Genomic DNA, 23,258 nt, shown 5'->3' on the forward strand with positions numbered 1-23,258 from the left:
CGAGGGCTGCGGCGGGGCCGGGCTGCGGGACGGGAGTGGACCCCGGCCGGGACAGGACGGGGCGGGGGGGGGGAGGGCACCCCGCGGGACGAGGAACGGGGCTGGCCCGTCCCCGCATGGCTCCGAGCCATTCCCAGCAGCCCCCGCCGTGCCTCTTGCCACGCAGGACGCCGCGGCCACCGCCAGCCCCGCGGCCACCGCCAGCCCCGCGGCCACCGCCAGCCCCCGCGCAGGAGCCGGCCGGGGTGCCCCCGCCACGGGTGCTGGGCCGCAGGACCGACGGGTGCCTCGGTTTCCCCACACACGACGCCGCAGCCGGACCGCGGGGCGAGGGGAGCCGGCGCGCGTGGGGCGCCGGGGCCGTGCCACCCCGTCTGCTGCCCACCAGCCCCTCTATGGCGGGACGGCCTCACCGCAGAGCCGTGGGGTATGCCAGCGCTCAGCCACTCCCCAGTCCCCGACGCCATGTCGAGGGGTGGCTCTGGCGTAGCCAGAGCCCATCCCAGCCCTGCGGCTGGCACACAAGCCAGAAAAACATATTTCACAGCCATTTCCCAAGCGTCCCGGGGCCAGGGTGAGCGAGGAACAGAGCGAGGGACTGGGGAGGCCGACGCAGGGACGGGACGGGCACTTTCCCAGCAAAAAAATCTGGGCTGCATTAGAGAGGCTGGGAGCATCACCACAGCTATGCGGAGAGGCCCCAGCGTGGCCCTGCCACCCGGGGCCGGGCTGGGGGAGGCCACGGCCACGCCGTCCCGGTGCCCGCTGTGCCCGGGCACTGCCGGGGCTGGGGCGCAGGGCATGCGGGGTGGGGTTACGGCTGCGACTCCTGGTTATTTATTTACAGCAGGAGGGGACGGACGGTGAGCGGGGCCAGCCGTCCCGGTGCACGCGCTCAGCAGGCTCCTGGCGGCCGGTTGCCCCGGCTCGTCCCCGGCGGCCACCGAGCAGGCAAAGATGCCGGGTGGGAGCATGCTGGCGCTGGCGCTGGCGCTGCATCTGCTCCTGCCCTGCGCCGGGCAGCATCACCGGGAGGAGGCCGAGCGCATCATGATGACCACACCGGTCATCGACGGGTGAGTGAAGGTCGCCCGGCCCTGCGGCGTGCCTGGCCGCCCCGGCAGGGCTGCGGCTCTCGGCACCCTGAGAAAAACCCCAGCCAGAAAACTCCACCGGGGCTGGCCCTGCCGGGGGATCCCCGTGCTGGGCACCCCGGGGCCGTGCAGGGACAGCTCTCCCAGGGGATCCCCGTGCCGGGCACCCCGGGGCCGTGCAGCTGAGGGGAACCCCGGCGGTGCAGCCCCTGGAGCGGGCAGGGTGCCGGGAAGCCGGGGGCCAGGCTGCCCCAGGGGAAGTCCCCGCTCGGGGCAACCAGGTCCCATGCGGTCGTGTCCTAAGGGACGTCCCTGGTCTCGTGCCGGGACCCTCAGGAGGGTCCTCGGGTCCTCCGCAGGGTTCCCCCACGGCACCAGCCCTGTGCCGCGGCTGGCACGGCACGGCGCAGCCCCTGGAAGCAGGCGTGGGGCAGGGGGAGCCGGAGGATGTGGGGACTGTGACGCAGGAGGGGAGAAGTGAGAGCCGGCCTGGGCATCTGGCCCCCAGCACTTCCCCAGCGATGCTGCTGGCTGCGGGACACCACAGGGCCGTGACATTCCCGTGGTGGTGACATCCCCACAGCGGTGACGGTGCCATCCCTGTCGGAGGGACGCCAGGCTGGCTCCCCCGGGTGCGAGGGCTGAGTGGGGATGGTAGGTGGGTGCACGGAAGGGTCCCCGGCCACCCCCAGCTCCCCGCCAGCCGGCAAAGGGGGTCTCGCGTGGAGCTGTCCCCTGGGAGCGACCTGTCCCCGGCTCCCGGCCAGAGCTGCTTGGGTGGCTCTTGGCAGAGGGCACAGAGGGGTGGGCAGATGGACCGGTGGGTGGGCGGACGGCTGGACGGACAGATGGATGGATGGAGGAATGGATTTACAGATGGATGGAATGATGGCCAGATGAGTGGGGAAGGGGTGGGCAGACAGACAGGGAGATGGGCAGCCAGGAGGGTGGATGGCTGGACAGGCAGACAGACGGACGGCCCCTCACTGCCGCTCTCTCCCCTGCCCAGGCACAACGACCTGCCCTGGCAGCTCCTCAAGAAGTTCAACAACCGGCTGGGGCTGCCGGAGGCCAACCTCACGCTGCTGAACGGCACCCACACCAACATCCCCAAACTGCGCAGCGGGCACGTGGGCGGGCAGGTGGGGCGGCGAGGCCGGCGGGGGCACCAGGGTGGGCAGGCGGCATCAGGGAGGGCACCGGGGCGGGCACCGGGGTGGCCGGGGGGCACGAGGGTGAGGGGCGGCGGGCGCGGGGCCGGGCTCCCGGTGCTCACTGGGTGCCATCGCGGGCAGTTCTGGTCGGCGTACGTGCCCTGCGACACGCAGAACAAGGACGCGGTGAGGCGCACGCTGGAGCAGATCGACGTGGTGCACCGCATGTGCGAGCTCTACCCCGAGACCTTCGCCTGCGTCGTCGACAGCGCCGGTGAGCGGGCGTGGGGCCGGGATGCGGGTGCCCCGGGGGTGCAGGTGCCCCGGTGCCCACCCCGACCGATGTCCCCCTGCCCTCCCGCAGGCATCCAGCAGGCTTTCCGGAGCAAGAAGGTGGCCAGCCTCATCGGGGTGGAGGGCGGCCACTCCATCGACAGCAGCCTGGGCGTCCTGCGCACCTTCTACCGCCTGGGCGTCCGCTACATGACCCTCACCCACAGCTGCAACACCCCCTGGTAGCAGCCCCTGGGGGGGACGGGGGTGACAGGGCCAGCGTGGGGGGGACAGAGCATGCGGCCAAGCACGGGCGCACGGCTGGGTGTCCGCCCTGATGCTCTCTCTGCTCTGCAGGGCTGACAACTGGCTGGTGGACACCGGGGACGAGCCGCCCCTGCACCACGGCCTCTCGCCCTTCGGGAAGGTGAGTGGGGACAGGGTCGGTGGCAGCAACCTGGGAGCAATGGCTGGGGCCCGGGGTACCGGCACCCACCAGCCCCGTGCCAGGTTGTTAAGCCGAGCAGCGGGTGCCCCGGGCGCACGGTGTTCCCCCATGCAGGGCTGCCACGGCCCCTCGCGCACCCCTCGCCCGCCCTGTCCCCATCCCCGTCCCCGTCCCCGTCCCTGCAGACGGTGCTGGAGGAGATGAACCGCCTGGGCATGATCGTGGACCTGGCCCACGTCTCGGTGGAGACGATGAAGGTCGTGCTGAGCCTCTCCAAAGCCCCCGTCATCTTCAGCCACTCGTCCGCCTACAGCCTCTGCCGGCACCACCGCAACGTGCCTGATGACGTGCTGGGGATGGTGGTGAGCGCCGGGGCACGGCCGCAGGCAGGGAGGGGGCCGTGGGGCTCAGGGCCGTGGGGCTCAGGGCCGCCTCTCCCCCAGGCCTCCACGGGCAGCCTGGTGATGGTCAACTTCTACAACGCGTACGTGACGTGCGGGGACACGGCCAGGCTGGCCGACGTCGCAGGTGAGGCAGGCGCCTGGGCGGGCAACCGGGGGTGGCAGTGTCCCCCCTCCCCGCCCCGCTCACCCCAGCCCCTCTGCGCCCACAGACCACATGGACCACGTGAAGAAGGTGGCCGGTGCCCAGTCTGTCGGCTTCGGCGGGGACTACGACGGGGTCACGCGGTAAAGCGGGTGACGGGCACGGGACGGGGCAGTGTCCCCGGCTGGGGGGACTTGCCGTGGGGGGGTCTCCCCCGTTCCCCGCGTGGGCGGCTGGCGGGGTGCGCGAGGTGGGTGCCTCCGGGCTCGGTTGTCCCCGGCACAGCTGTGAGCTGCTGGGTGGCACAGGCTCCCCGCCGGCCTGGAGGACGTCTCCACGTACCCCGCGCTGGTGGCCGAGCTGCTGGCGAGGAACTGGACGGAGGCAGAGGTGAAGGCAGCCCTGGCCGAAAACCTGCTCCGCGTCTTCAGAAAGGTGGAGGAGGTGAGCGGGGCACGGGGAGCGCCAAGCACGGGGACGTACGGGGCATGGGGACACACGGGGCATGGGGACACACGGGACAGCAGAGACAAGCGGGACATCAGGACGTATGGCACTCGGGGACGTACGGCACACGGGGTGGCACAGGGACATGTGGGGCAGGGGATGAACAGGGGCACGGGGAGGTGCGGGGCTTGGGGGGGCACGGGGCAGCGGGGGGACGTGCAAGGTGACGGGGGCTGTGTGGGGCACGGGGACTGCCCCTCGCTGCGGGAGCCCACCCCGTCCCCCATCGCAGGTGAAGACGACCCTGCGAGGCACGGCTGCCCGCGAGATGCCCATCGCCTTTGAGGAGCTGGAGGGGACGTGCAGGACCCGCCACGGGTACACCAACGGTGCCGGCACAGCCCGGCTCCCGCTGGCAGCCCCGGCGCTGGCGCTGGCCCTGCTCCGCTCCCTGCTCTCCTAGCACCCAGCCCCGGCTCCCGCCACAGCCCCAGCACCCTGCCCTGCAGGATGCCGGCGGCTGGTCCGGCAGCTGCCGGGCTGGGCCCAGCCTTGCCGCCCCTCCGCGCCGGCCCCACGGGCAAAATAAAGCCGTGCTTTGGCGTGTGCCCGTGCCGGGATACTGCGGGGACCGCCAGCCCCAGCCCCGGCACGTCACCGGCCACCCTGGCACGTCACCGGCCACGCCAACGCCCTGCTGGCCACCCCGGTTGCATGGCCCCGGCCCTGGCGGGGCAGAGGCGTGGGGGCTCGGTGGGCACCCAGCCCGGGGCTTCGGGAAGCTGTCACCGCACCGGGAGTGACACATCGCTGGAACACACGGCCAGGGTGGCTGTAGGGCTGCCTCCGCAGGATGCTTCCATTAATCATTAGCTAATTAATTGGCTACTCAATTATCTTCTTAGCAATTTCCTCTCACATTTGGGAACAGCATGTCTTCGGAGCGGAGGCGGCTTCGGGCATGGGGAAAACAGGCAAGAGAAGGAGAGCCATCTTCCTGTGGCATTCGCAAATTGGCTGAGGCACAGAGACCCGTCTGCCAGCCAGGCACGGGAGGGGACGGGCGTGGGGACAAGGTGGGCATGGGGAGGGTCCCCACCGGGACAGCAACCGCAGCAGGGCCGCAGCAGCCGTTCCCGGTGGTGAAGCTGCTCTTGGTAGGTGCTGATGGCAGGACCGGGGCAGAAAGCACCGAGGCTCCCTCCGTGGGGTTAGGAGCCGGGGATCTCCCCCTCGGGGAGCCCGGCCTCCTCCCCACAAGGGCCAGGGAACGGTGCAGAGTAGAAGCCAGGCAGCCCAAAAACCACGCTGGGGAAAAGGAGGTCGACTCCAGCCAGCGGCCCCGGCCTCGCTGCGCCGGTGTCGGCCGCACCGCGGCCGCTCCTGCTCACCCCGGTTCCCTCCCCGTTCGGCTGCACAAAGGGAACCGATCGCTGCGGGGGGACGCGCGGGGACTCATCTGGGCCCCTTCCCCTCTGGCATCCCCAGAAGCCGTGACCGCGGCGGTGGGGAGCCACGGCTCTGCCGGTGACTGCTTCCCTTCCCCTGGGGTGAGGCAGGGAGGCTGCGGGAGCAGGCCCGGCACCTTCCTCCTCCTCACCTCACCGCCTTGGCGCCAGGTCCTCCGTCCCAGGCAGGGGACAGGGCGCAGACCCCCCCGTGGCGTCTGAACTCCCAGCCACACCACGCTGGCTGTTCAGGGATCCTTTATTTAAAATAGCAGAGGATAACCGACACAGGTTCGGAGAAGAAGAAAAAGGCAAATGAGACAAAGCTGTAAAAAAAACACACAAATGAAACCACAGAGAAACATCACGCTGAAAGAAGGAGCGTTTCCCTGGGCCACAGGGCACACGTCGCGGCCCCTGGCCCCGTGGGTGTCACCCGTGCATGGCACCCATGCAGGGCCCGGCTGCCCAGCCCTGGCAGCGGCCCCACATCTCCGGGGGGGCTCCCGCTTTCTGCCCAGCCCACGGGGAAGGGGCACAAGATCTAACTCTCCCCCACGCACAAGTGACTTTACAGCCCAAAGCCACCTTCTCCTCCTCCACGGTCACCACCCCGCGCCCCCACCGCGGCACACGTCGGGAAGAAGGCTCTGGCGGTCACTAGACACGCGCTGCCAAGGCCACAGGACTCAGAAGAAATAATCAAAAGAGCGAAAAGTGTTTGTGGTGCAAGTGCTGGGGAGATGGTCCCTGCCCCGCAGCGTCCTGCCCCACATCCGCACAGGCAGCCCGGGAGGTCAGCCAGCACCGGGAGCAGGAGGGAGCTGCCTCCCCCTCTCCCCCACGCTTCCCTTCCCTCCTCTCGGCGCAGCCCAAAGCAGCAGCTGTGCGTGCCTTAAAATTCCGGTTAAAAGTGATGAATGGGAGCTGCCCCACTGCAGCGGGACCAGCTCCCGGCTCCACCCAGCACAGCCCAGCGCCGCCGGCCCTGGCAGCTGCACAGCACTCCCGTACGGCCTGCGGTCAGAAGGTTAAAGTTCCTCCTCACGAGAGCCAAAGGCAACTAACTACATTGCTTTCCTGGCCAGCTTCCCATCAGTCCAGCAGCTCCGTTGTGCCTGGGAGTCACAGAGGAGAAGGGGCACAGAAAAACTTCAGCCCCGGGGGAAGGCTCCGAGGGACAGGCAGCCACGTTTCCCCAGGAGCAGCGCCCCGGGAGCAGCTCCCGCTCATCCAGCTCCGCGCCCCGCTCCGCAGGCAGCGGCGCAGAGCAGATGCAGCGAGGCGGGGACAGCGGAGAAGAAATGGCAGCAGATATCCAGGGGACGAGCCGCAGCCAGCGCAGGTAGACATGCTCTCAGGATGGTTTAGCGTTCGCTGTCACACCCATGGGGCTGGGGGACACGTGGGGACGAGGCTGTGGCCACCACGGCTGTGAGCCCAGGGGTGGGAGCTGCCGCGATCCGCTCCCGGCTGCTGAACGGCGGCGGGGACTGGTCCACGTGGGAGCTCAGGGCCTGGATAACCATTTCCAGAGCATAGCAGCCAGAGACGGGGAACGTGTGGATTTACAAGCACACACAGAGGGGCTTGCGCAGGGCAGGATGAGCGTTTCAAAGGTCACTTTGTGGTACGGACCTCCGGGGAGGTTTGGCCCGGCAGGACAAGGAGCTAGCGATCAGCAAGGTGAGGCCTGCCAACAGGGCACCCAGCGATGGCTCGGGAAGGGCACCGCGAGGGAAGAGAAGCCAGGGCGTAACCTCCCCTTCCCGCAAGGCACGAACCTTCCCAGAAACACCACAGCCGGGAAAACCACCCTTCCCAATGCCAAACGGCCGCGCGAGGAAGGCAGCCCCGGGGGGGAGCTCCCTGCTCCTTGTAAACGGCTCCTTGCTGCGGGCCGCGAGGAAAGCGCAGCTCGGAGACCCGGTGTAAAACAGGTAACGAGAGAAGCGTGCTACGCACAGAGGAGAGCCAGGCGAGCAGCACCCCAGAAGACACCGCAACCCGCCTCCGGAAGGATTCTCTTAGTGTTACATCGGGAGCGGGACGTTGCATCGTGGGACGCTGCCAGAAACTAGCAGCAACCCTCAAATGAAAAACACCCTGAAATCAGAACGGGCAAAGCATTCCTCAAGCCCAGAGAGAGGCTGTCTCTGCTCAGAACCCCCCTGCCAGGATCGCTGCCTGCTCTAGGAAAAGTCGTCACCGTCACACCCCAAAAGAAGAGTCTAAACGCAGGCAGGCAGGGCTGGGGACGTGCTGCTGGAGGAGGGGACGGCCGACTCCGCCTGGCCGGTGGGTCAGAGCAAGGACGTAGCAGAGGTGGGGAAGGAGTCCCGGGCCCCTCCACCCCACACGCCATACCACCAGTGCGGGGCAGCAGTCTGCAGGGGCGACAGGAGACCTCAATTCCGCAAGGCAGCCAACCTGGAAGGGAGAGCACGAGAGGGAACCGACGTGAGAGCAGCAAGAAACGGCAGTGACTCAGGACGCTTCAGCCGGCGCGAGCTGGAAATATCTCTGCCCAGAAACCGCCCTCCCGTGATGGAGGTGCAAGAAATCCTGCCCTCCTGCCCTGGAGCACGCAGCCACGGCTGCCTGGGGGTAGCGTGGAGCGTCCCTCATCAACGCAGGCGAGGTACTGCGGAGAAGGGGTTCCCGGCTTCTCTTCTGGGTGCCTCACCCCTGCAGCCCGCCTGGTCCCTCTCCCGGGGCCGTCCCCAGCTCCCAGGGCAGCACACCCCAGCCTCAGGGCTGTCCCCAGACGGACCCCGGGAGTGGCTGCGTGGGGAGCACCGGGGAGAGGAAGCCCATCAGCTTCTCCTGGGGCAGTTCCAGGGAGACAGCCTGCTCCCGGAGCTGTTTGAAGGTCAGCGCCAAGCGTTCCCAGAGCAGCAGCAGCTGCGTGAGGGCGAGCGCAGAGCAGGGAGAGGCTGTTCTGCACCTCGTTGACGAAAAGTCGCTGCTGAGTGCCAGAAGCCACCCCCTCCCCCAGGCCCGAACAGCCCCCAACGGCCACCTTGCCTGCCTGCGCAGGGCACCACGGGGACTGCCGGGCTCCGGCTCGCCCGAGCATGAGAGAAGGGGCTCAGCACCCCCTCGGCCCGCCACGATGGGCTAACTCGCTCCCTTCACGCTGGTGAGGGATCCCTGGGAAGGATTAAAACTGCCTTGACGCAAGGCAAAGGACCCAGGAGAGAACAAACCTCCGCGACAGCTGGTCTTCCTGGGTGCGGACCGAGCTCTCCCCCACTGCCGAAGCCCCCGCGGGGAGCTGGTTGAGCTGGTCCATGATCTCCAGGCCGTTCTCCTCCGCAATCTGGATGATGAGGCTGTCTACCTGCTCCTGCGGTGTGGTCAGCGTGGTAGCGGAGCTCATGGAGTCCTCCATGACCTGCGACAGAGACGGCCCGTCACCCCGCCCCACAGGCAAAGCCACTCGGCCCAGCCCGGTGTCTTCCCCCAAAGAACCGGCTGCAGATCCCGCATCGCCACCGGCCCCCTCAGCCAGAACAGCCCCAAGCCCGACAGCAGGGCTACAGCGGAGGGGCGCGAGGTCCGGTTCTGCCACAGACCCCCTCTGAGTAACAGCTAGCTGCGACGCAGCGCCAGCCGCTCTCCCTCTTCTCCCCGTCTGCCACGTCCGCCTCTTTGCACGGCAAACTCCTTCCCCGTCAGGCAGCAGAGACGCGTCTTTCCCGACGTCTCTCATATCCCTCGAACGCAGAGAACAGAACTGCGTGAACAGCTCGGGGGGTTTCCCACACCGGAGGCTGGAGTCCCCGAGGGGAACAGAGCACTGCTGCAGAAGCCCGAGTTACAGCTGGGGCCCGGCTCTCTCCCGGGAGGCAGCGCATTACTTACCCACACGAGACAAGCCCACCCTCCCGGACCCCTCAGAGACCACCAGCACTTACCGACGTGTGAACATCCAAATTCTGAACCTGCTGCTCAAATTTATCCATCACCGCAGACACCTTCTGCAGGTCCATGGAGCTCAGAGCCTTGTCCAAGGCCTTGGTCACCTGGGCCATATTTTTCGTCACCTGCAAGAGGAGATTGCTTCACGGACGCTCCCCAAACGCAAGGTACATCACTCCCGAGAGTAAAACCCAGGCCAGCGAGAGAGAAGCCGGCGTTTCTGATGCTCACAGCAGGGCTACGAGGCGGGACAGGCTCTGCCCGCTCACCAGACGCTGCAGCCAGCTCTCTGCAGGCTCAGCCCGGCTGCGGGTTTCTCCAGCCACGTGCAGCCAGCGCAGAGCTGCGGCAGCGCTCCCGGCAGGACGGGTCCCAGCCCACCACCCTCATACACACCACGAGGCAAGAGGCTCCAGGCACGAGCCTCCCTCCTGCCTGTGCAGCCAGGGGTTAAGGATTTAATCCGAGCCCCCGACGAAGCACCCCGCTGCAAGGCCATCCCAGTCGGGCTCTCCACAGGCTGCAGCAGAGCGAGGGGGTCCGAGCTAACTACGAAGCTTGGCGGGATCCTTTCCAGGGACAGGGAACTCCGAGGTGGCTCGAGGCGGTGAGAGGGGAGAAGCTGACGTTCGCTCTGGACAGGGCACGGACCGGTCTCAAAGCCCCACGCCCACGCAGAGGCTCTTACCCCCTTCATCGTCACTGCTGTCTGGACCTTGGAGGCCACCGCATCCACCCGGGAAGACATGCGGAGCCAGTTGAGCCCCTCGTTCTTCTTGCGGATGGCATTTTCTGCGTAGACGCGAGCGCACTCCACGTTCTTCTGCTGAAGGGCCTGGAAGGGCAAAGGGAAACCGCTCGCACAGAGAATCCATCACACTGAGAATCCACTCCGTTTCTGCCCGAGAGGTTTCCAGCAGGAAACGGCTCTCCTGTGAGCCTCGAAACGCTCAAACGGGAATTACATCCCTCTCAGCGTCGCAGGGACGCGCCACATCCACCCGGCAGATTCGAGAGCTGAGGGTGGGACTCCAAACACTCGGAGGCCGAGCTGGCGCCCGCAGCGAGGCCTGGGGAGGGAAACCTGCCCCTTCCCCAGTCCCGTGGTGGAACACGCTCGGCGAGGCACGGTGGGAGGCAGGATCCACAGCCGCCCGGCACGGTGCCGAGGGCTGGCAGCGCCGGCCCGGCAGCTCCAGGCGCAGGGCGAGCTCCCACCCACCTTTTTGACTTTGGCTTGCTCGGCCTTGGAGTCTTTCTCGGCTTTTTTGGCGAGCTTCTCCAGCTGCTTCGCTGTGAACTGCGGAGAAAGCAACGGGTTAGTGCCAGCGTACGGCGGCGCAGAACCAGGGACCTGGGGCGAGCGAGGCCCCAGCTGCCTCCCCCACCCAGCAACGCCAGCCACGGCTGCCCCGACCCTCTGGCCGCGGTGTGGGGGAGGGGAAGCCGGGGAGCCGGACCCCCCCGAGGACCGGAGGCTCCCAGAGCACCCGGCAAACCGGGAAGTCTACTTTCGCCGCTTCCAAGAAGAGGAGGGCCGGGATCGGCAGCTCCGGAGGACAAACCCGGCTAAAGGGCTCCCTCTTCCCGCAGCCGCCGGCATCGGCGGGGCTCCCGCGGCACCCCCGGCCACCCCCGCGCCTCCTGGAAGGCGGATCTCTGCAGGCCAGGGCCTCCTTCTGTTAGGGGGCCGCAGCAGGAGAAGCCCCGACGAGGCGTGGGGCAGCGGGAGGAAAGGTCCTCAGGTCCCTCCGGGAGATGTGGACGCTGTCGGCGGCCCGCCGGGACCGGCCGCGGGAGCGGCGATACGTGACAGAGAGGAGACGGAGGACTCGCCGCCGCCCTCACCTTCAGCTGGAAGAGCGTGTCTGGAACGGAAGGAGAGCACAGGCTCAGGGACGGCGCACCGGGGACAATGCCGGGGCCGGGGGCCGGGGCCGGGGCCGGAGCCCCCAGCGTGTCCCCGCCCCCGGCGTGCCCCCCCGGTCCCGCCCACCAGGACAAGCTCCAGCTCCCCCCCAAATCCCGACGCGGCGGAGCCGCCTTTACCGTCTGCCCGTCCTTACCGTCCATCCTGCCCCGCCGCCGCTTCCGGGTTCTACCGGAGCCGCTTCCGGGGTGCGCGCGCCGACTCTCGCGAGAGCGCCGCCTGGCGGGGAGGTCACGTGGGTGGGGCGAGGGGGGCGGGGTCACAGAGAGATGGGGCCACACTGGCGATGGGGGGCACGCCGGGGCGGGGCCACAAAGGGGCGGAGTCACAAGGGGAGGAGCTATACTGGGGCGGGGTCATACGGGGCAACGCCCCCCGGGGGCCCCACCGCCTAGGCCCCAACCCGTGCCTAGCAACCGTTGCCAGGGGCCAGGGCGGGGGGGGGCGGGGTCTGCGGGGGCCGGTAGCAGGGCGCATGCGTGGGAGGTGTGAGGGCTGCACAGCGCATGCGTAGAGGTGGGCTGCGCAGTGAGTGGAGGGCACTGCGCATGCGCGGTGGGCCGGGGCTGGGCGCGTGGCGTCAGGGCGCCTGCGCGGGGCCGACATGGCGGAAGGGGGCTCTGCCGAGGGGGAGCTGGAGCCGCTGCGGCTGCGGCGGCTGCGGGGCGAGGGCTTCTTCGAGGTGCCGGCGGCCGACCGGGTGAGGGGCCGGGGCCGCGCGGGCGAGCGCAGCGGCGTCTCTGGGGCGCGGGGAAGAGGCTCCCAGAGCCCCTCCCGGGGTTGTGCGTGGGCCCGGGGCCTGCTGAGGCCGTGGGCTGGCGGCCACCCAGGGTCAGCCCTTGCCGGGGCGGGCTGGGCGCAGAGAGCGTGCGGTGCCTGCAGACCCGGCCCGCGGGTGGCAGCAGCTTGTGCTGGGGACGGGGTGACAGGGACGGCGTGCCGGCTCGGGGCTGGGGTTCTGAACCACCCGCCGTGGTTCTGAAACGCGGGTTTGCTCCGTGAGCAGCGCTGCGCTCTGCCCGGCGGGAGGTAGGGGTGTAGCTGAAGGCGTTAGTCTGCCGCCGAGGTCGCGCGTCCCTGGGAAGGCTGGTGAGGAAGCGCTGAGGGCTGCCCAGAGCTAGCGCTCGCCTGTGACACGGCTCTTTGCGTCCAGCTGGGAAGATGCCGGAGCGTGAAGGAGTTCGAGAAGCTGAATCGGATCGGAGAGGGCACCTATGGCATAGTGTGTAAGTGCGGCACTGGCTGCTCTCTCCGGGCCTGGGGCAGAGCCAGTTCTGGGGCGGAAGGAGGGGCTGCAGCCCCTCTGCCCGCATCGGGAGCGTCAGGCTGGGGCTGGGGGGTGCCGTTGCGGGGACTGAGGCTGAGAGGAGGCTCATCAGTGTGGGGCTCCCACTGGCTCACGATAAAACCAGTGTTTGTTTTCTGGTGCCGGGCACGTGGCCTGTGCTGCTCTTCCAGACCGGGCCCGGGACACCCTGACAGATGAGACCGTGGCATTGAAGAAGGTGCGGATGGACAACGAGAAAGATGGTAACGGAGGAGCAGGGGAGCTGCGGCGCGGGCGGCTCCTACGGCGGGCGGGAGCGTGCCCGGCTCGAGGCCGTCGTGCAGCACGGCTGTTGCTCTCCGCAGGAATGCCCATCAGCAGCCTGCGGGAGATCACCCTGCTCCTGCAGCTTCGGCACCCCAACATCGTGGAGCTGAAGGAGGTGGTTGTAGGGAACCATCTGGAGAGGTGAGAGTCCCCCCCTCTGTCCTCCCATCGTCTCCTGCCCTCGCTGCCTCTCAGACCCTTCTCGGTCCCCTGAGCCAGCTCTTCCAGCACAGACCTGCGCTGGGACACCGCAGAGGCGTCCCGGGGGAGGCTCCTGACTGCGTCTTGTCTACGACAGTATTTTCCTGGTGATGGGCTACTGCGAGCAGGACCTAGCCAGCCTTCTCGAGAACATGCAGACGCCTTTTTCAGAGGCTCAGGTAAAAGTTAGGTTAAGCTTTAGGTATGTCACTTCTGAGAGGGTGACGCCGCTCCAGCCAAAACGCACTTGGCCACCAGCGTGGACTCCCCAGACTTTGTGATCCCTGGACCTTGTGCTGGGCTTCAGCAGGGCTGGGGAGCACTGGGTGAGCTGGGATTCCTGGGCTGTGTGGGGAGCGTGGGCTTAGCTGGCTCTCACAGAATGCTCCAGGGACTTTCCAGGCTGGGTTTTGGGCTGCAGAAAACTGGCAGGGAAACAGAGCTGGGAGAAAATGTGCCCCAGAGAGCCTGTGAGCTACTTCTGGGAGGACGCGGGGACTGACGCGCTGCAGAGCAGTGACAGATGTGGCAGACCGCAGGGCACCCGAGTGGGTTTAAGCTCCGGGGGCGGGGGTTTGCCTGGCTGGTGCTGCTCTCGCAGAGGTTGATGCTCCTGTTCTGTCTCTCCAGGTGAAGTGCATCATCCTGCAAGTCCTCAAGGGCCTGCAGTACCTTCATGAGAACTACATCATCCACAGGTGGGAGCAGCAGGACGGATGTGGTGGGAAAGGGGATGCGGGGAGAAGGGGCTGAGCCCTCAGACCACAGTGTCCCTTCTTCGCCTCCCACGCCCGTGTCCTGCGAGCAAGGAGCACCGTGTGCGAGTAGCTGTGGGTGAATCGGTGGCTCCGTGTGGGAGCGCTGGCGGGGCAGGGATGCCACCGGGTAATGAGATTTGCTTCTGCTCGTGACGGCTGAGCTCTGGGGCTCTGCAGCTGCCTGCGAGCCCTGGGGGAGTGCGGGTACGGGAGGAGCTGTGCCTGAAGGACGATGCTGACCGGCCGCTCTCTGTTCCCCGGCAGGGATCTGAAGGTGTCCAACCTGCTCATGACTGACAAAGGCTGTGTGAAGATAGGTGAGCCCCCAAAAACTGCCGGTCCGGCTCCCGCCGTGCCTGTGCCCGAAGCTCTCCCTCCGCTCCGTGACACGGTCGGAGCGAGGAGCTTGCCTGCCTCTCCACCTCGATTCTCCTCTGTTGCAGCCGATTTTGGACTGGCACGCACCTACGGGATGCCGCCGAAGCCGATGACCCCCAAAGTCGTCACGCTCTGGTGAGTGGTCGGTGCCGGGGGCCGAGCTGTGCTGGCTTGGGGTGACACGGGCGAGTCCTCACAGTGCAGTGGGGGCTTCCTTTGCGCCGGCTCCACCCCGGTCGCCTTGAGACGGTGCCGTCCTCTGCGCAGGTACCGAGCGCCCGAGCTGCTGCTGGGGATGACGACCCAGACCACCAGCATCGACATGTGGTAAGGGGAGGGCAGGAGGGGGCCGGGGCCGGCCTGGGGGGGCTGCAAACCCGCAGGGGGGGTCGATGGAGGGGCTTCTCCTGCCCCCGCCCACTCTTGCACATCTTCTGCTCCGCAGGGCCGTGGGCTGCATCCTCGCCGAGCTGCTGGCCCACAAGCCGCTGCTGCCGGGCACCTCCGAGATCCACCAGATCGACCTCATCGTACAGCTCCTGGGGACGCCCAACGAAAACATCTGGCCGGTGAGAGCGGTCCCCCGTTTGCTGCCTGTTCTGCCCGCTCTCCCTGCCTCCGCCTCACGCTCCGTCCCCCTCAGGGCTTCTCCAAGCTGCCCCTGGCGAGTCAGTACACCCTGCGGAAGCAGCCCTACAACAACCTCAAGCACAAGTTCCCCTGGCTGTCGGAGGCCGGGCTGCGGCTGCTCAACTTCCTCTTCATGTATGATCCCAAGAAGCGGTAAGAGCCGTCGGCAGCTCTGCGTGGGCAGAGGAGGAGGAAACCTGCCCGCGGCAGGGCTGCCCCCGCAGCTGGGGACAGGTCAGCGCCTTCGGGGGGGTGCTTGCCACGTCCCCTTGTCCCCGCAGGGCAACGGCAAAAGACTGCCTGGAGAGCTCCTACTTCAAGGAGAAGCCCTTGCGTAAGTAAGCCCCCCACGGGGTAGGGCTGCGGCGCTCTGGGCCCCACTGACCCCCCTCTCTGCCCCGCAGCCTGCGAGCCGGAGCTCATGCCCACCTTCCCCCACCACCGCAACAAGCGGGCGGCCACCACCAGCGCGGGGACGGAGAGCCAGGCGAAGCGCGGCAAGCCCTGAGGCCCAGCCCGCGGGAGGAGGCATGGCACACGCCAGCCGCCATGGCTTTCCTGGGCAGGACAGCACCAGCACCGCGGGCTCCATCCCCTCCTGGGACGGCTCCTGAATTCAATTCCCCCCACCGGCACGGGGACGGCCAGGCTGCAGCGGGGGAGTGCTGCGACCCACCCCGCGCACGCATCTTCTGCCCCGGCGCTGGACGGGCTCCGGTGCGGGGGTGGGCAAGGGCAGCCCCGGGAGCTGCGGGCAGGCTTCAGCCCTGTGCCTGCCTCCTCCCCGGGGTGGGAGAGAGGAGAGACGGGGCCAGGGCCCCCCCGGGGCTCGGCAGGGAGAGGCCGGGGCTGTCCCGGGGGGGCCCTCAGCCGCTGCTGGCTGCGTGGGGTAACCCCGACTTTGCCGACAATAAAAGCACCTGCCAGCAGCAGTGGTGGGGAGTGAATCGCCTCGTCCCTTGGCTACAGCCGGGCCGGGAGAAGCCGTGACCCTGCTCTGCTTCCCTTGTGCCACCGTCCAGCCCCGGGGCCAGGGACACCCCCAGGCTCTGCCTCCCAAAACTGGCCTTAAGCAGAGCCCGGCCCCGCTCTCCCGGGAGGCGAGAGCTGCTCCCACAGGGCGACGTGACATCGGATGGCACCGCGGGCCGTGTCCCTTCCCCAGGAGCGGGCACGCTCGGGCCGCTGCTCCCCCCGTCCGGGCAGGAGAAGACCACCAGCACCACCACGCTGCGAGGCAGCCACGCTTTACTGAGATGCACCGAGCCGTTTACAGGGGGAGCGCCGGGGCTGGAGCAGGGGCCCGTCCTCCCGCAGCCCATCTGGTTCCTACCACCCCAGGGGCGAAGCAGAGCCCGGCACAGGCCCCGCTACCTCCCAGCGGGGCGAGTTCGGCGTCCCTCGGGCTGAGCGGTGGCTGTCCCCATCCCCTTGCGGCCACGGGGCGGGGGGACGGGCACAGCCAGCGGCAGCACCCCAGGGCTGGGGGAGGGCCAGGCCCCGCTAGGACCAGGGGCTGGAGGCAACGGCCAGCAGCTTGTCCACCTCTGTCCGCTGCAGCCAGAGCCGCTGCTGCCTCTCGCTGCGCAGCTCCTGCCCGCGGTGGCGGCTGCGGCAGGCCTGCCCGGCCGCGCAGGCGCCAGCGTGGAGCTGCTGGCAGGTGGTGCAGCAGTAGGAGGGCAGCGCGCCCTGGCGCAGGCAGGAGTGCAGCTGGTAGCAGGGCAGCTCGGGGGCTTCCTGGGGGGTGGCGGGGGGCAAATCCTGGGGCTTCCTTGGTACCTGGGGGCTTCTGCTCCCTACAGCCAGGGTGGAGAGCATGCTGCCAGCCCCGCTGAGCTCCTGCTCCTGGAAGAGAGGAGAGGAGGAGGAGGAGGAGGAGGAGGTGTCCGGGTCAGGCTTGCCCGTGGAGGGCAGCGGCTCCTGCCCGCGCTCGCCATCTCCGCAGCGGTCCCAGCCCCTCTCGGGCACGTCCTGAGCACCCCGCGGGCTGCCAGGGTCCCTCCACAGCGCTGGGGGGGCTGCGTCCTTTCCCTCCGTGTCCTCGGGGCCGGCTGGCGTCTCCCGGTAGAGATCCACGCTGTCACCGCAGTCGGCGGCAGCCTCACGCTGCGTCCCCAGCTGCTGCAACCTCTCCACGCAGGCCTCCACGTCCCGGGACAGCCGGCGTGCCTCCAGCAGGTCCTCGGCACGCAGCTGGTGCGGCCACAGCCGCAGCACCACCTCCGCCAGGATCTCGCACTCCAGCCGGCAGGCGAAGAAGCCGCAGGCGGCGGCGGCCAGCTCGGGCCCCGGGGGCAGCCGGGAGACGGCCAGGCGGTGCGGGTCGCGCCGTTCGTAGCCCAGCCGGCCGAAGCTCCGCACCAAGTCGGCTTCGGGGAGCGCCGGGCGCAGCAAGTGCACGTACGCGCCGGAGAAGGTCTGCAGCGAGAAGCGGGGCCATGGCTGGAGACGTCCCGCGCCCCGGCCCCGCCGGCAGCCCCCCCTCCCCGGCACCTCCCGGGCCGCGGGTCCTCACCTGGACGGTGCCGAACTCCTTGCGCCAGGGGAAGAGGTAGAGGTTGACGGCCGCCAGCTCCAGCAGCCGGAAGGCGCTGGCCAGGCCCCGCAGCGCCGGTCCCGGGTCGGGGCGGCCCCGCAGCCCGCGGGCCAGCAGGGCGGGGGCGTCGTCCTGCAGGGCCCCCAGCAGCGCCGGCTCCAGCCGCAGCCGCTGCCGCAGCCTCTCCCCGAAGGAGGGGTCGGAGCAGGCCCCGGCGCGGCCCCGGCGGAACTCCCGCTCCAGGCAGCGCCGGTACTCCTGCCGGTACTCCTGCCCGTACTCCTGCCGCAGCGCCGAGCCCGCGCACATCCTGGGGGTGCAGCAGCGTGAGCCCCCCGCCCCGGCCCCCCACGACCCGCTCCCGGGCCCCGCACCCTGCCACCCGGACCCCATCCCCTGCCCCCCGGTCCCGGTCCCGTGTCCCGTCCCGTCCCCCCCCTCCACCTGCCGGCCCGGCCCCGCGCTCCGCACGGGCTCCCCTTCCGCTTCCCGCGCCACGCCCACCGCGGGCACTGACGTCGCCGAGAGGGGCGGTGCCCGCCGGAGGCTCCGCCCTCCCGGGGCGGGGCTGACCCTGCGCCGACAGCGCCCCCCGGAGGCCGGGGCGAGCAGCGGCGCCCGGGGGAGGCGACCCCCGTGGGACCCCCCCGGGCCCGGGTCGCCACCCCCCCCACAGCACGGCCCCCGGGCGGCTCGGGGCTCGGCCGGTCCCGCCCCACGGGGACCCCCCCCCACCCCAGGGCCGGGGAGCGGCACCTGCCTGTGGGTGGCGAGGAGAGGAGAGGGTCCCCCGCTGCCGCCTCCTCACTGCAGGGACTCCACGTAGGACAGGGCGCTCTGCAGGGACGTCAGGCAGTACCCCTCCTCCCCGATCAGGTACCTGCACCGCACACCGCCACGGCCACCCCACCGTCACGGCCGGGACACCGCCACGGCCACACCACCATGGCCACCCCACTGGTACAGCCACACCGTCCCAGCCACCACACGGTCACGGCCACGCTGCCACGGCCACCGCACCGTTACAGCCACACCGCCGCGGCCGCCACACCGCCACGGCCACACCGCCACAGCCAACACACTGTCACAGCCACCGCACCGTCACGGCCACACCGCCACAGCCACCGTACCGTCATGGCCACACCGCCATGGCCACCACACTGTCACAGCCACGCTGCCGTGGCCACAATGCCACGGCCACCACACTGTCACAGCCACCGTACAGTCACGGCCACAACACCGTGGCTAAGAGCACCATCATGGCTGGGACAATGCCACGGCCACCACACCATCACGGCCAGGACACCACCACAGCCACCACACTGTCACGGCCACATCACCACGGCCACCACGCTGTCACAGCCACCGCACAGTCACGGCCACGCCGCCACGGCTAGAGTGCCATCACGGCTGGGACATTGCCACGGCCACTGCGCCATCACGGCCAGGACACCACCACGCCATCGTGGCTGGGACACCGCCACGGCCACCGCACTGTCACGGCCAGGACAGCACCGCGGCCGCCACACCACAGCCCCGCACCCACAGGAGCCGCGGCTCCCACCCAGCTCCCCTCCAGCCCCGGCAGCCCTGTCCCGGGCGGGGGGACGGTGCCTCCGCCCCAGGGGTGCCGGCGTGGCCCAGCACCCCTTCCCGGGCGCCTACCCCTCGTGGATGAACTCCTCCAGGGCCGTGCACTCGGACAGCAGCTGGGGCAGCCCCGTCTGCAGCACCACGTAGGACAGGATGGGCAGCAGGTCGTCCGCCCCGCTGCCGGCAACGGGAACCGTCAGCCCCGCCGGCAACGGCGACCGGTGGCCCTGACACCCCGCCGGCAATGGGGAACCCCCAGCCCCACATCCGTGGCCCGAGCAGAGGAGGGGCGAGCACCCCGCTCCCCGTCACGGCCCCGGCTCTGCTCTGCCTGCCCACGGGGCTGGCTGTCCCCCGCGTCCCCCGTACTCACATGGCAGCCGAGGCGGGGGTCCGGCTGTCCCGAGCGCCGCAGTACTCCTCGGCGCACTCGCAGATGCCGCGCAGGGCTCGCACTACGGCACAGAGCGGGCGCTGAGGGTCGCCCCGCCGCCCCCCCCAGAGCCCCCCCCGCCAGCCCAGACCCCCCCCCCCGCCCCGCACCGATGCACTCCAGCTTCCTGCGGGGACAGGTCTCCAGCGGGATGAGGCGCAGGTCCTCGATGGCGGAGCCGTACGCGGGGCCGCTGGGGGCCGGGGGGAAGAGCCGGGAGGACAGCCCCATGTCGGCGGGGCCGGCGTGCCGATGCCGCTCCATGCTCCGGGCCAGGGCCGCCTCGCGGGGCCGGTGCACGCTCCTGCGGGCAGAGGGGCGAGGGGCTGGCGGGGAGGGGGCCGCGGGGGCCGCGGGGGGCCCAGCCCGGCCCCGGGGCCGCGGTACCTGTAGAGGGCCACCAGCGGGGCCCAGAGCGGGGGGAAGAAGGCTTCCTCCAGGCAGGCCAGGCACTGGTCCTTGCCGGCGGCGGTGTTCAGTCCCTCGAAGGCCAGCAGCGTCAGGGACAGCAGCCTGTCTGGGAAGGGACGAGTTACGCAGCACGCTCGGCGGGCACCCGCGACACCCCCCCATCCTCCCCACCCTGCACCCCGAGTCTGCCCAGGCTAAAGCAACGGGGTGCAGGGGGGTCCCTCTTCCCTGAGACAGCCCGCGGCTGGGGTCAGCCCCCGCCCGGCCCCTGCGGGCCCCCCCGACCTCGGCGGCCGACCCTCACCGATGGCGTTGTGGATGTCCCGCACGATGCCCTTCAGCTGCTCCGGCAGCGCCGACTCCTGCCCGGGGCCGGCCGGGGGCTCCGCGGGGGCCCAGCCTTCGGGCGATGCCAGGAATCGCTCCAGGTCCTCGAAGGAGCTCTCCCGCGGCGTCTGGGGGGCCGCCGCCGGCCCCGGCCAGCCGCCCTCCGCCCTTGGGGTGCCGGGGCCGCCGTCGGCGAGGGGCGTGCTGGACAGGCTGTGCCGCAGCCTGGCTGGGCCGTGCTCGGGCACCGAGAACATGCAGTGGAGGCTGCGGGAGGCTCGGAGCCGGCGGCCCCCCGGCTCTGCGGGCAGCGAGCCCCCCGCGTCCAGCGAGAGGAAGGAGAGGCCGGTGGGGGAGGCGGGGGCGGTGTCGGCAGCGCTCCGGCTGACGGCCGGGTAGAGGCGGGCGTACACCGCACACTGCAGCTGCCGCAGGAGCTGGGCGATGGGGTGCTCGGGGAAGCTGGAAGCAGAGGAAGGGGGTGGGCAGGGGGGCGAGGGGCAGGCAGGGGGTACCGGCAAGCGGCCCCGGCCCCCTCGCTCCGAGCGGGGCCCTTCCCCACCCCGGTGCTACCTGAGGAGGCAGGAGAAGAGCCCCGACACCAGGGAGAGGTCTGCCGGGCTCCGCTTCAGTCTGGCCTTCCACTGCCTCGGCCAGTCCTGGGGAGCGTCGGCGGCCGGTCAGTGGGGACCGCACGGCACCCTGCCCCACGGCACGGCACCCTGCCCCACGGCGCCTGGGGACGGCACAGCACCCCGCCCCTGAGGGCGTCAAGGCCTCTCGCCCCACGGCACCCGAGGACAGCACGCATCCCGCACCCACGGCACGGTCCCCTGTCCCCACGGCAGCAGCCTCCGGCGCGTACTCACGTGGTCCTGCTCGTACTCGAGGATGGCGGCGTAGAGGGCTCTCTGCTCCTGCTCCTCGGGGGTGAGGGCCACGCTGCTGGAGAATCTCCTGGGGATGCAATGGTCCCGGGTGAGGGCACCGGCCAGGGTGGCCCCCGGGGTCCCCGCTGTGACACCCCCGCTCACCTGTTGGCAGCCTCCTGCAGCCGCAGCCGCCGCTCCTCCATTTTCCGCTGCAGCTGGGCCACGGCACAGTTAAGGCTCCAGAGCCCCCCGCACCGCCGCGGCACCCAGCCAGCACCGCCCGCCCACCGCCCCGGCACAACCCGCTGCCCCGGCACAGCCCGGGCACAGCCACGGCACAGCCAGGGCACAGCCGGGGCAGCCTGGGGGCCGGGATCGGCCCTTCTCCCACCTCATCCCCCCAGTCAGCCGGTAGCAGGACAGGACCGGGACCCCAAAACCCCGCGTGGGATCGGTGCAGCCCGGGGACAGGGGCCTGCAGCGGCGCGTGGGGCCGGGAGGCGTGGGGCAAGGTGCAGGCTGAGGCTCTGCCGGAGCCCGGTACGGCCGTGGGGCCGGTCCTCGGAGCTCTCCCCCGCCAGGAAGGATACAGTCTCCTCCCGGGCCTTGGCGATCACCAGGTTCTCCATCATCTGCCGCTGCAGGGACAGCGTCTGTGAAGCAGGCGGCGTGTTGGGGACGCCTGCCCAAAGCCCACGGCCACCAGCGTGGCAGGCATGGGGCAGGGGGTCCCCCAGGCACCGCAGGGACCCTCTCCCCACCCAGCCCGCCGGACAGCAGGCCTCCCTCCCCCGCCTCCCACCCGGGGGGGGGTCCCCACTTGCCAGGGAGGTCTTCTGCAGGGCCTGGCTGGGGTTCAGCCGTGCCACCCGCGCCTCGTAGGCAGCCTTCAGCTTCTGGTTCTGCAGAGACGCCTCCTCCAGCGGCGTCAGCTCCCTGCCGGGAACCGGCCCTCAGCACCCACCGCAGGGCACGGTGACGCGGCCCGGGGCCCCTTCCCTGCCGTGCCCCCCGCCTGGGACACCGGCAGAGCGGGGCAGACGCCAGCCGCCCCGTGTCCGAGCCCACGTACTTCCGCACGCTCTGCGCCTCGGTGATCTGTAGCTTCTGGAAGATCTCCGGCGGCAGGAAGGGAGAGAGCTTCCCCCCCTCATCCGAAAAAACCCGGCGGTGCCTGGGGAGGGGAGCAGGGCCCCCGCTCCGCTCCTGCACGGCCGGTTTTGCCTGGGCTTTCCCTGGGGAGGGAAGGACAGGTCAGCTGCCCCCCCTGCCACCAGCCTGGCCCCCGGGTGAGGGCCCAGCTCCCCGAGGCGGGACCCCCCCAACCCCTCGCTCACCCAGCGCCGCTGCGATGGACTTGACTCTCTCCAGGCACTGCTCCGCGAGCTTCAGCATCTTCGGGGTGTCGGGGGTGACCCCCTCGCTCCCGTCTGTGGGGAGGGGCAGGGCGTCAGGGTCGCCCGCCACCGGCCCCGGCTCGTTCTCCCGCCGTTCTGCCGCCCGTCCCCTGCCCACGGGGAAAGCGCCGTGGCAGGGGACCGGGGACCGGCGAGCGGGCACGGGGGGCCGGGGGGCCGCCGAGGGCACGGCCGGGGGTCCTGCCCTACCTGTCCCCGCCGCCTCCTCCTGCAGGGCCTGGGCGATGAAGGCGATGCTCTTCAGGTACTCCGCGTAGGCCTCCTGCCAGAGAACGGGGGCTCAGCCGCGGCCCCCCCGGGCCCCCGGGCCGCCCCAGCCCCGCTGGCAGGAGGGAGGCGTCCCGGGGGGGCCGCGGCCCCGGCAGCACCGGTGAGACCCCCGCCACCCTGCGGGCCCCGCTGGAGGAGGGGGGGGGGAGCAGGATCGGGCCCTTCCCCGGGGGTGGCGGGGCGGGGAGCGGCCCGGGGACCCCCCCAGACCCCGCAGCCTGCCCGGGGCGTCTCCCAGGGCCTCGGTGGGACCGCGGCCCTCCCGGTGCCCCCCAGCGCCGGGGGGGGGGGACCCAACGCGGAGGCCGGGCGCGGGGGTGCGGCGTGAGGCCGAGGCCCGGGGGTCCCGCCCCGCCCCGCCCCGCTCCGCGCTCACCCGCGGCCGCCCGGCGCTGTCCATCTCCAGGGCGCCGCTCGCCGCCCTCATGGCGGTCTGCAGGGCCCGGCCCGCCCCGGGCCCCCAGGGCCCCGCGGGCCCCTCGCCGCCCGCCGCGGCCATGGCGGCCGCCGCCCGGAACGGCGCGACCGGGCCGCGGGGCCGGGGGAGCGCGGCGGGGCCGGACCGGCGGCGGG

The 23,258-nt window shown here is 70.5% G+C and overlaps 4 protein-coding genes across 8 annotated transcripts; 2 read left to right on the top strand and 2 right to left on the bottom strand.

Moving 5' to 3' along the window:
• The first annotated feature begins 58 nt into the window (after window positions 1-58).
• On the top strand, window positions 59-4,829 carry DPEP1 (dipeptidase 1). 2 transcript variants are annotated; one of them, XM_072872692.1, is made up of 11 exons: window positions 59-427; window positions 851-1,076; window positions 2,104-2,236; window positions 2,390-2,522; window positions 2,613-2,763; window positions 2,879-2,948; window positions 3,155-3,331; window positions 3,413-3,497; window positions 3,583-3,658; window positions 3,824-3,959; window positions 4,255-4,829. In XM_072872692.1, exons 2-11 carry the CDS (start codon window positions 958-960, stop codon window positions 4,423-4,425), a joined length of 1,251 nt encoding a protein of 416 aa, XP_072728793.1. In that variant the 5' UTR covers window positions 59-427; window positions 851-957; the 3' UTR covers window positions 4,426-4,829. The 2 variants fall into 2 exon arrangements, with proteins under 2 accessions (XP_072728793.1, XP_072728792.1); XM_072872691.1 differs by lacking the exon at window positions 59-427 and adding an exon at window positions 463-574.
• An 822-nt stretch (window positions 4,830-5,651) lies between these two features.
• Window positions 5,652-11,519, bottom strand: CHMP1A (charged multivesicular body protein 1A). Its single transcript, XM_072872697.1, has 7 exons — window positions 11,401-11,519; window positions 11,183-11,202; window positions 10,557-10,634; window positions 10,023-10,169; window positions 9,331-9,459; window positions 8,620-8,807; window positions 5,652-7,840 (listed from the first exon to the last, which is right to left on the bottom strand). The coding sequence occupies exons 1-7, from the start codon at window positions 11,405-11,407 to the stop codon at window positions 7,819-7,821; spliced, it is 591 nt and encodes a 196-aa protein (XP_072728798.1). The 5' UTR covers window positions 11,408-11,519; the 3' UTR covers window positions 5,652-7,818.
• A 329-nt stretch (window positions 11,520-11,848) lies between these two features.
• On the top strand, window positions 11,849-15,757 carry CDK10 (cyclin dependent kinase 10). Of its 2 annotated transcripts, XM_072872693.1 has the most exons (13): window positions 11,849-11,964; window positions 12,418-12,490; window positions 12,723-12,794; window positions 12,897-12,999; window positions 13,157-13,238; window positions 13,690-13,757; window positions 14,082-14,134; window positions 14,261-14,330; window positions 14,463-14,522; window positions 14,641-14,764; window positions 14,839-14,978; window positions 15,107-15,159; window positions 15,230-15,757. In XM_072872693.1, exons 1-13 carry the CDS (start codon window positions 11,869-11,871, stop codon window positions 15,331-15,333), a joined length of 1,098 nt encoding a protein of 365 aa, XP_072728794.1. In that variant the 5' UTR covers window positions 11,849-11,868; the 3' UTR covers window positions 15,334-15,757. The 2 variants fall into 2 exon arrangements, with proteins under 2 accessions (XP_072728794.1, XP_072728796.1); XM_072872695.1 differs by lacking the exon at window positions 14,463-14,522.
• Window positions 15,758-16,775: 1,018 nt separating this feature from the next.
• On the bottom strand, window positions 16,776-23,255 carry VPS9D1 (VPS9 domain containing 1). 3 transcript variants are annotated; one of them, XM_072872687.1, is made up of 16 exons: window positions 23,062-23,254; window positions 22,605-22,677; window positions 22,335-22,427; window positions 22,070-22,232; window positions 21,822-21,933; window positions 21,588-21,650; window positions 21,160-21,212; window positions 20,995-21,082; window positions 20,103-20,587; window positions 19,775-19,904; window positions 19,498-19,691; window positions 19,328-19,409; window positions 19,027-19,131; window positions 18,122-18,241; window positions 17,341-17,671; window positions 16,776-17,243 (listed from the first exon to the last, which is right to left on the bottom strand). In XM_072872687.1, exons 1-16 carry the CDS (start codon window positions 23,182-23,184, stop codon window positions 16,927-16,929), a joined length of 2,532 nt encoding a protein of 843 aa, XP_072728788.1. In that variant the 5' UTR covers window positions 23,185-23,254; the 3' UTR covers window positions 16,776-16,926. The 3 variants fall into 3 exon arrangements, with proteins under 3 accessions (XP_072728788.1, XP_072728789.1, XP_072728790.1); XM_072872688.1 differs by lacking the exon at window positions 16,776-17,243 and adding an exon at window positions 20,699-20,784 and having other exon boundaries at window positions 17,533-17,671; window positions 23,062-23,255; XM_072872689.1 differs by lacking the exon at window positions 16,776-17,243 and having other exon boundaries at window positions 17,533-17,671; window positions 19,775-19,900; window positions 23,062-23,255.
• Window positions 23,256-23,258: the final 3 nt, after the last annotated feature.

This window comes from Ciconia boyciana, chromosome 9 (assembly GCF_034638445.1).
Source record: "Ciconia boyciana chromosome 9, ASM3463844v1, whole genome shotgun sequence".
Classification (NCBI taxonomy): Eukaryota; Metazoa; Chordata; class Aves; order Ciconiiformes; family Ciconiidae; genus Ciconia; species Ciconia boyciana.

Coding starts and splice junctions, on each gene's coding strand:
- DPEP1 (XM_072872692.1), top strand. CDS start 958: ATGCCGGGTGGGAGCATGCTGGCGCTGGCGCTGGCGCTGCATCTGCTC. Junction 2,523..2,612: donor CTGCGTCGTCGACAGCGCCG/GTGAGCGGGCGT, acceptor GCCCTCCCGCAG/GCATCCAGCAGGCTTTCCGG. Junction 3,960..4,254: donor TCTTCAGAAAGGTGGAGGAG/GTGAGCGGGGCA, acceptor CCCCCATCGCAG/GTGAAGACGACCCTGCGAGG.
- CHMP1A (XM_072872697.1), bottom strand. Junction 10,635..11,182: donor ACACGCTCTTCCAGCTGAAG/GTGAGGGCGGCG, acceptor CTTTCTCCGCAG/TTCACAGCGAAGCAGCTGGA. Junction 10,170..10,556: donor AGCAAGCCAAAGTCAAAAAG/GTGGGTGGGAGC, acceptor TTGCCCTTCCAG/GCCCTTCAGCAGAAGAACGT.
- CDK10 (XM_072872693.1), top strand. CDS start 11,869: ATGGCGGAAGGGGGCTCTGCCGAGGGGGAGCTGGAGCCGCTGCGGCTG. Junction 12,795..12,896: donor GATGGACAACGAGAAAGATG/GTAACGGAGGAG, acceptor TGCTCTCCGCAG/GAATGCCCATCAGCAGCCTG. Junction 14,765..14,838: donor CCAACGAAAACATCTGGCCG/GTGAGAGCGGTC, acceptor CGTCCCCCTCAG/GGCTTCTCCAAGCTGCCCCT.
- VPS9D1 (XM_072872687.1), bottom strand. CDS start 23,184: ATGGCCGCGGCGGGCGGCGAGGGGCCCGCGGGGCCCTGGGGGCCCGGG. Junction 21,213..21,587: donor CCAAGGCCCGGGAGGAGACT/GTATCCTTCCTG, acceptor GCCGTGGCCCAG/CTGCAGCGGAAAATGGAGGA. Junction 17,244..17,340: donor AGGAGTTCGGCACCGTCCAG/GTGAGGACCCGC, acceptor TTCTCGCTGCAG/ACCTTCTCCGGCGCGTACGT.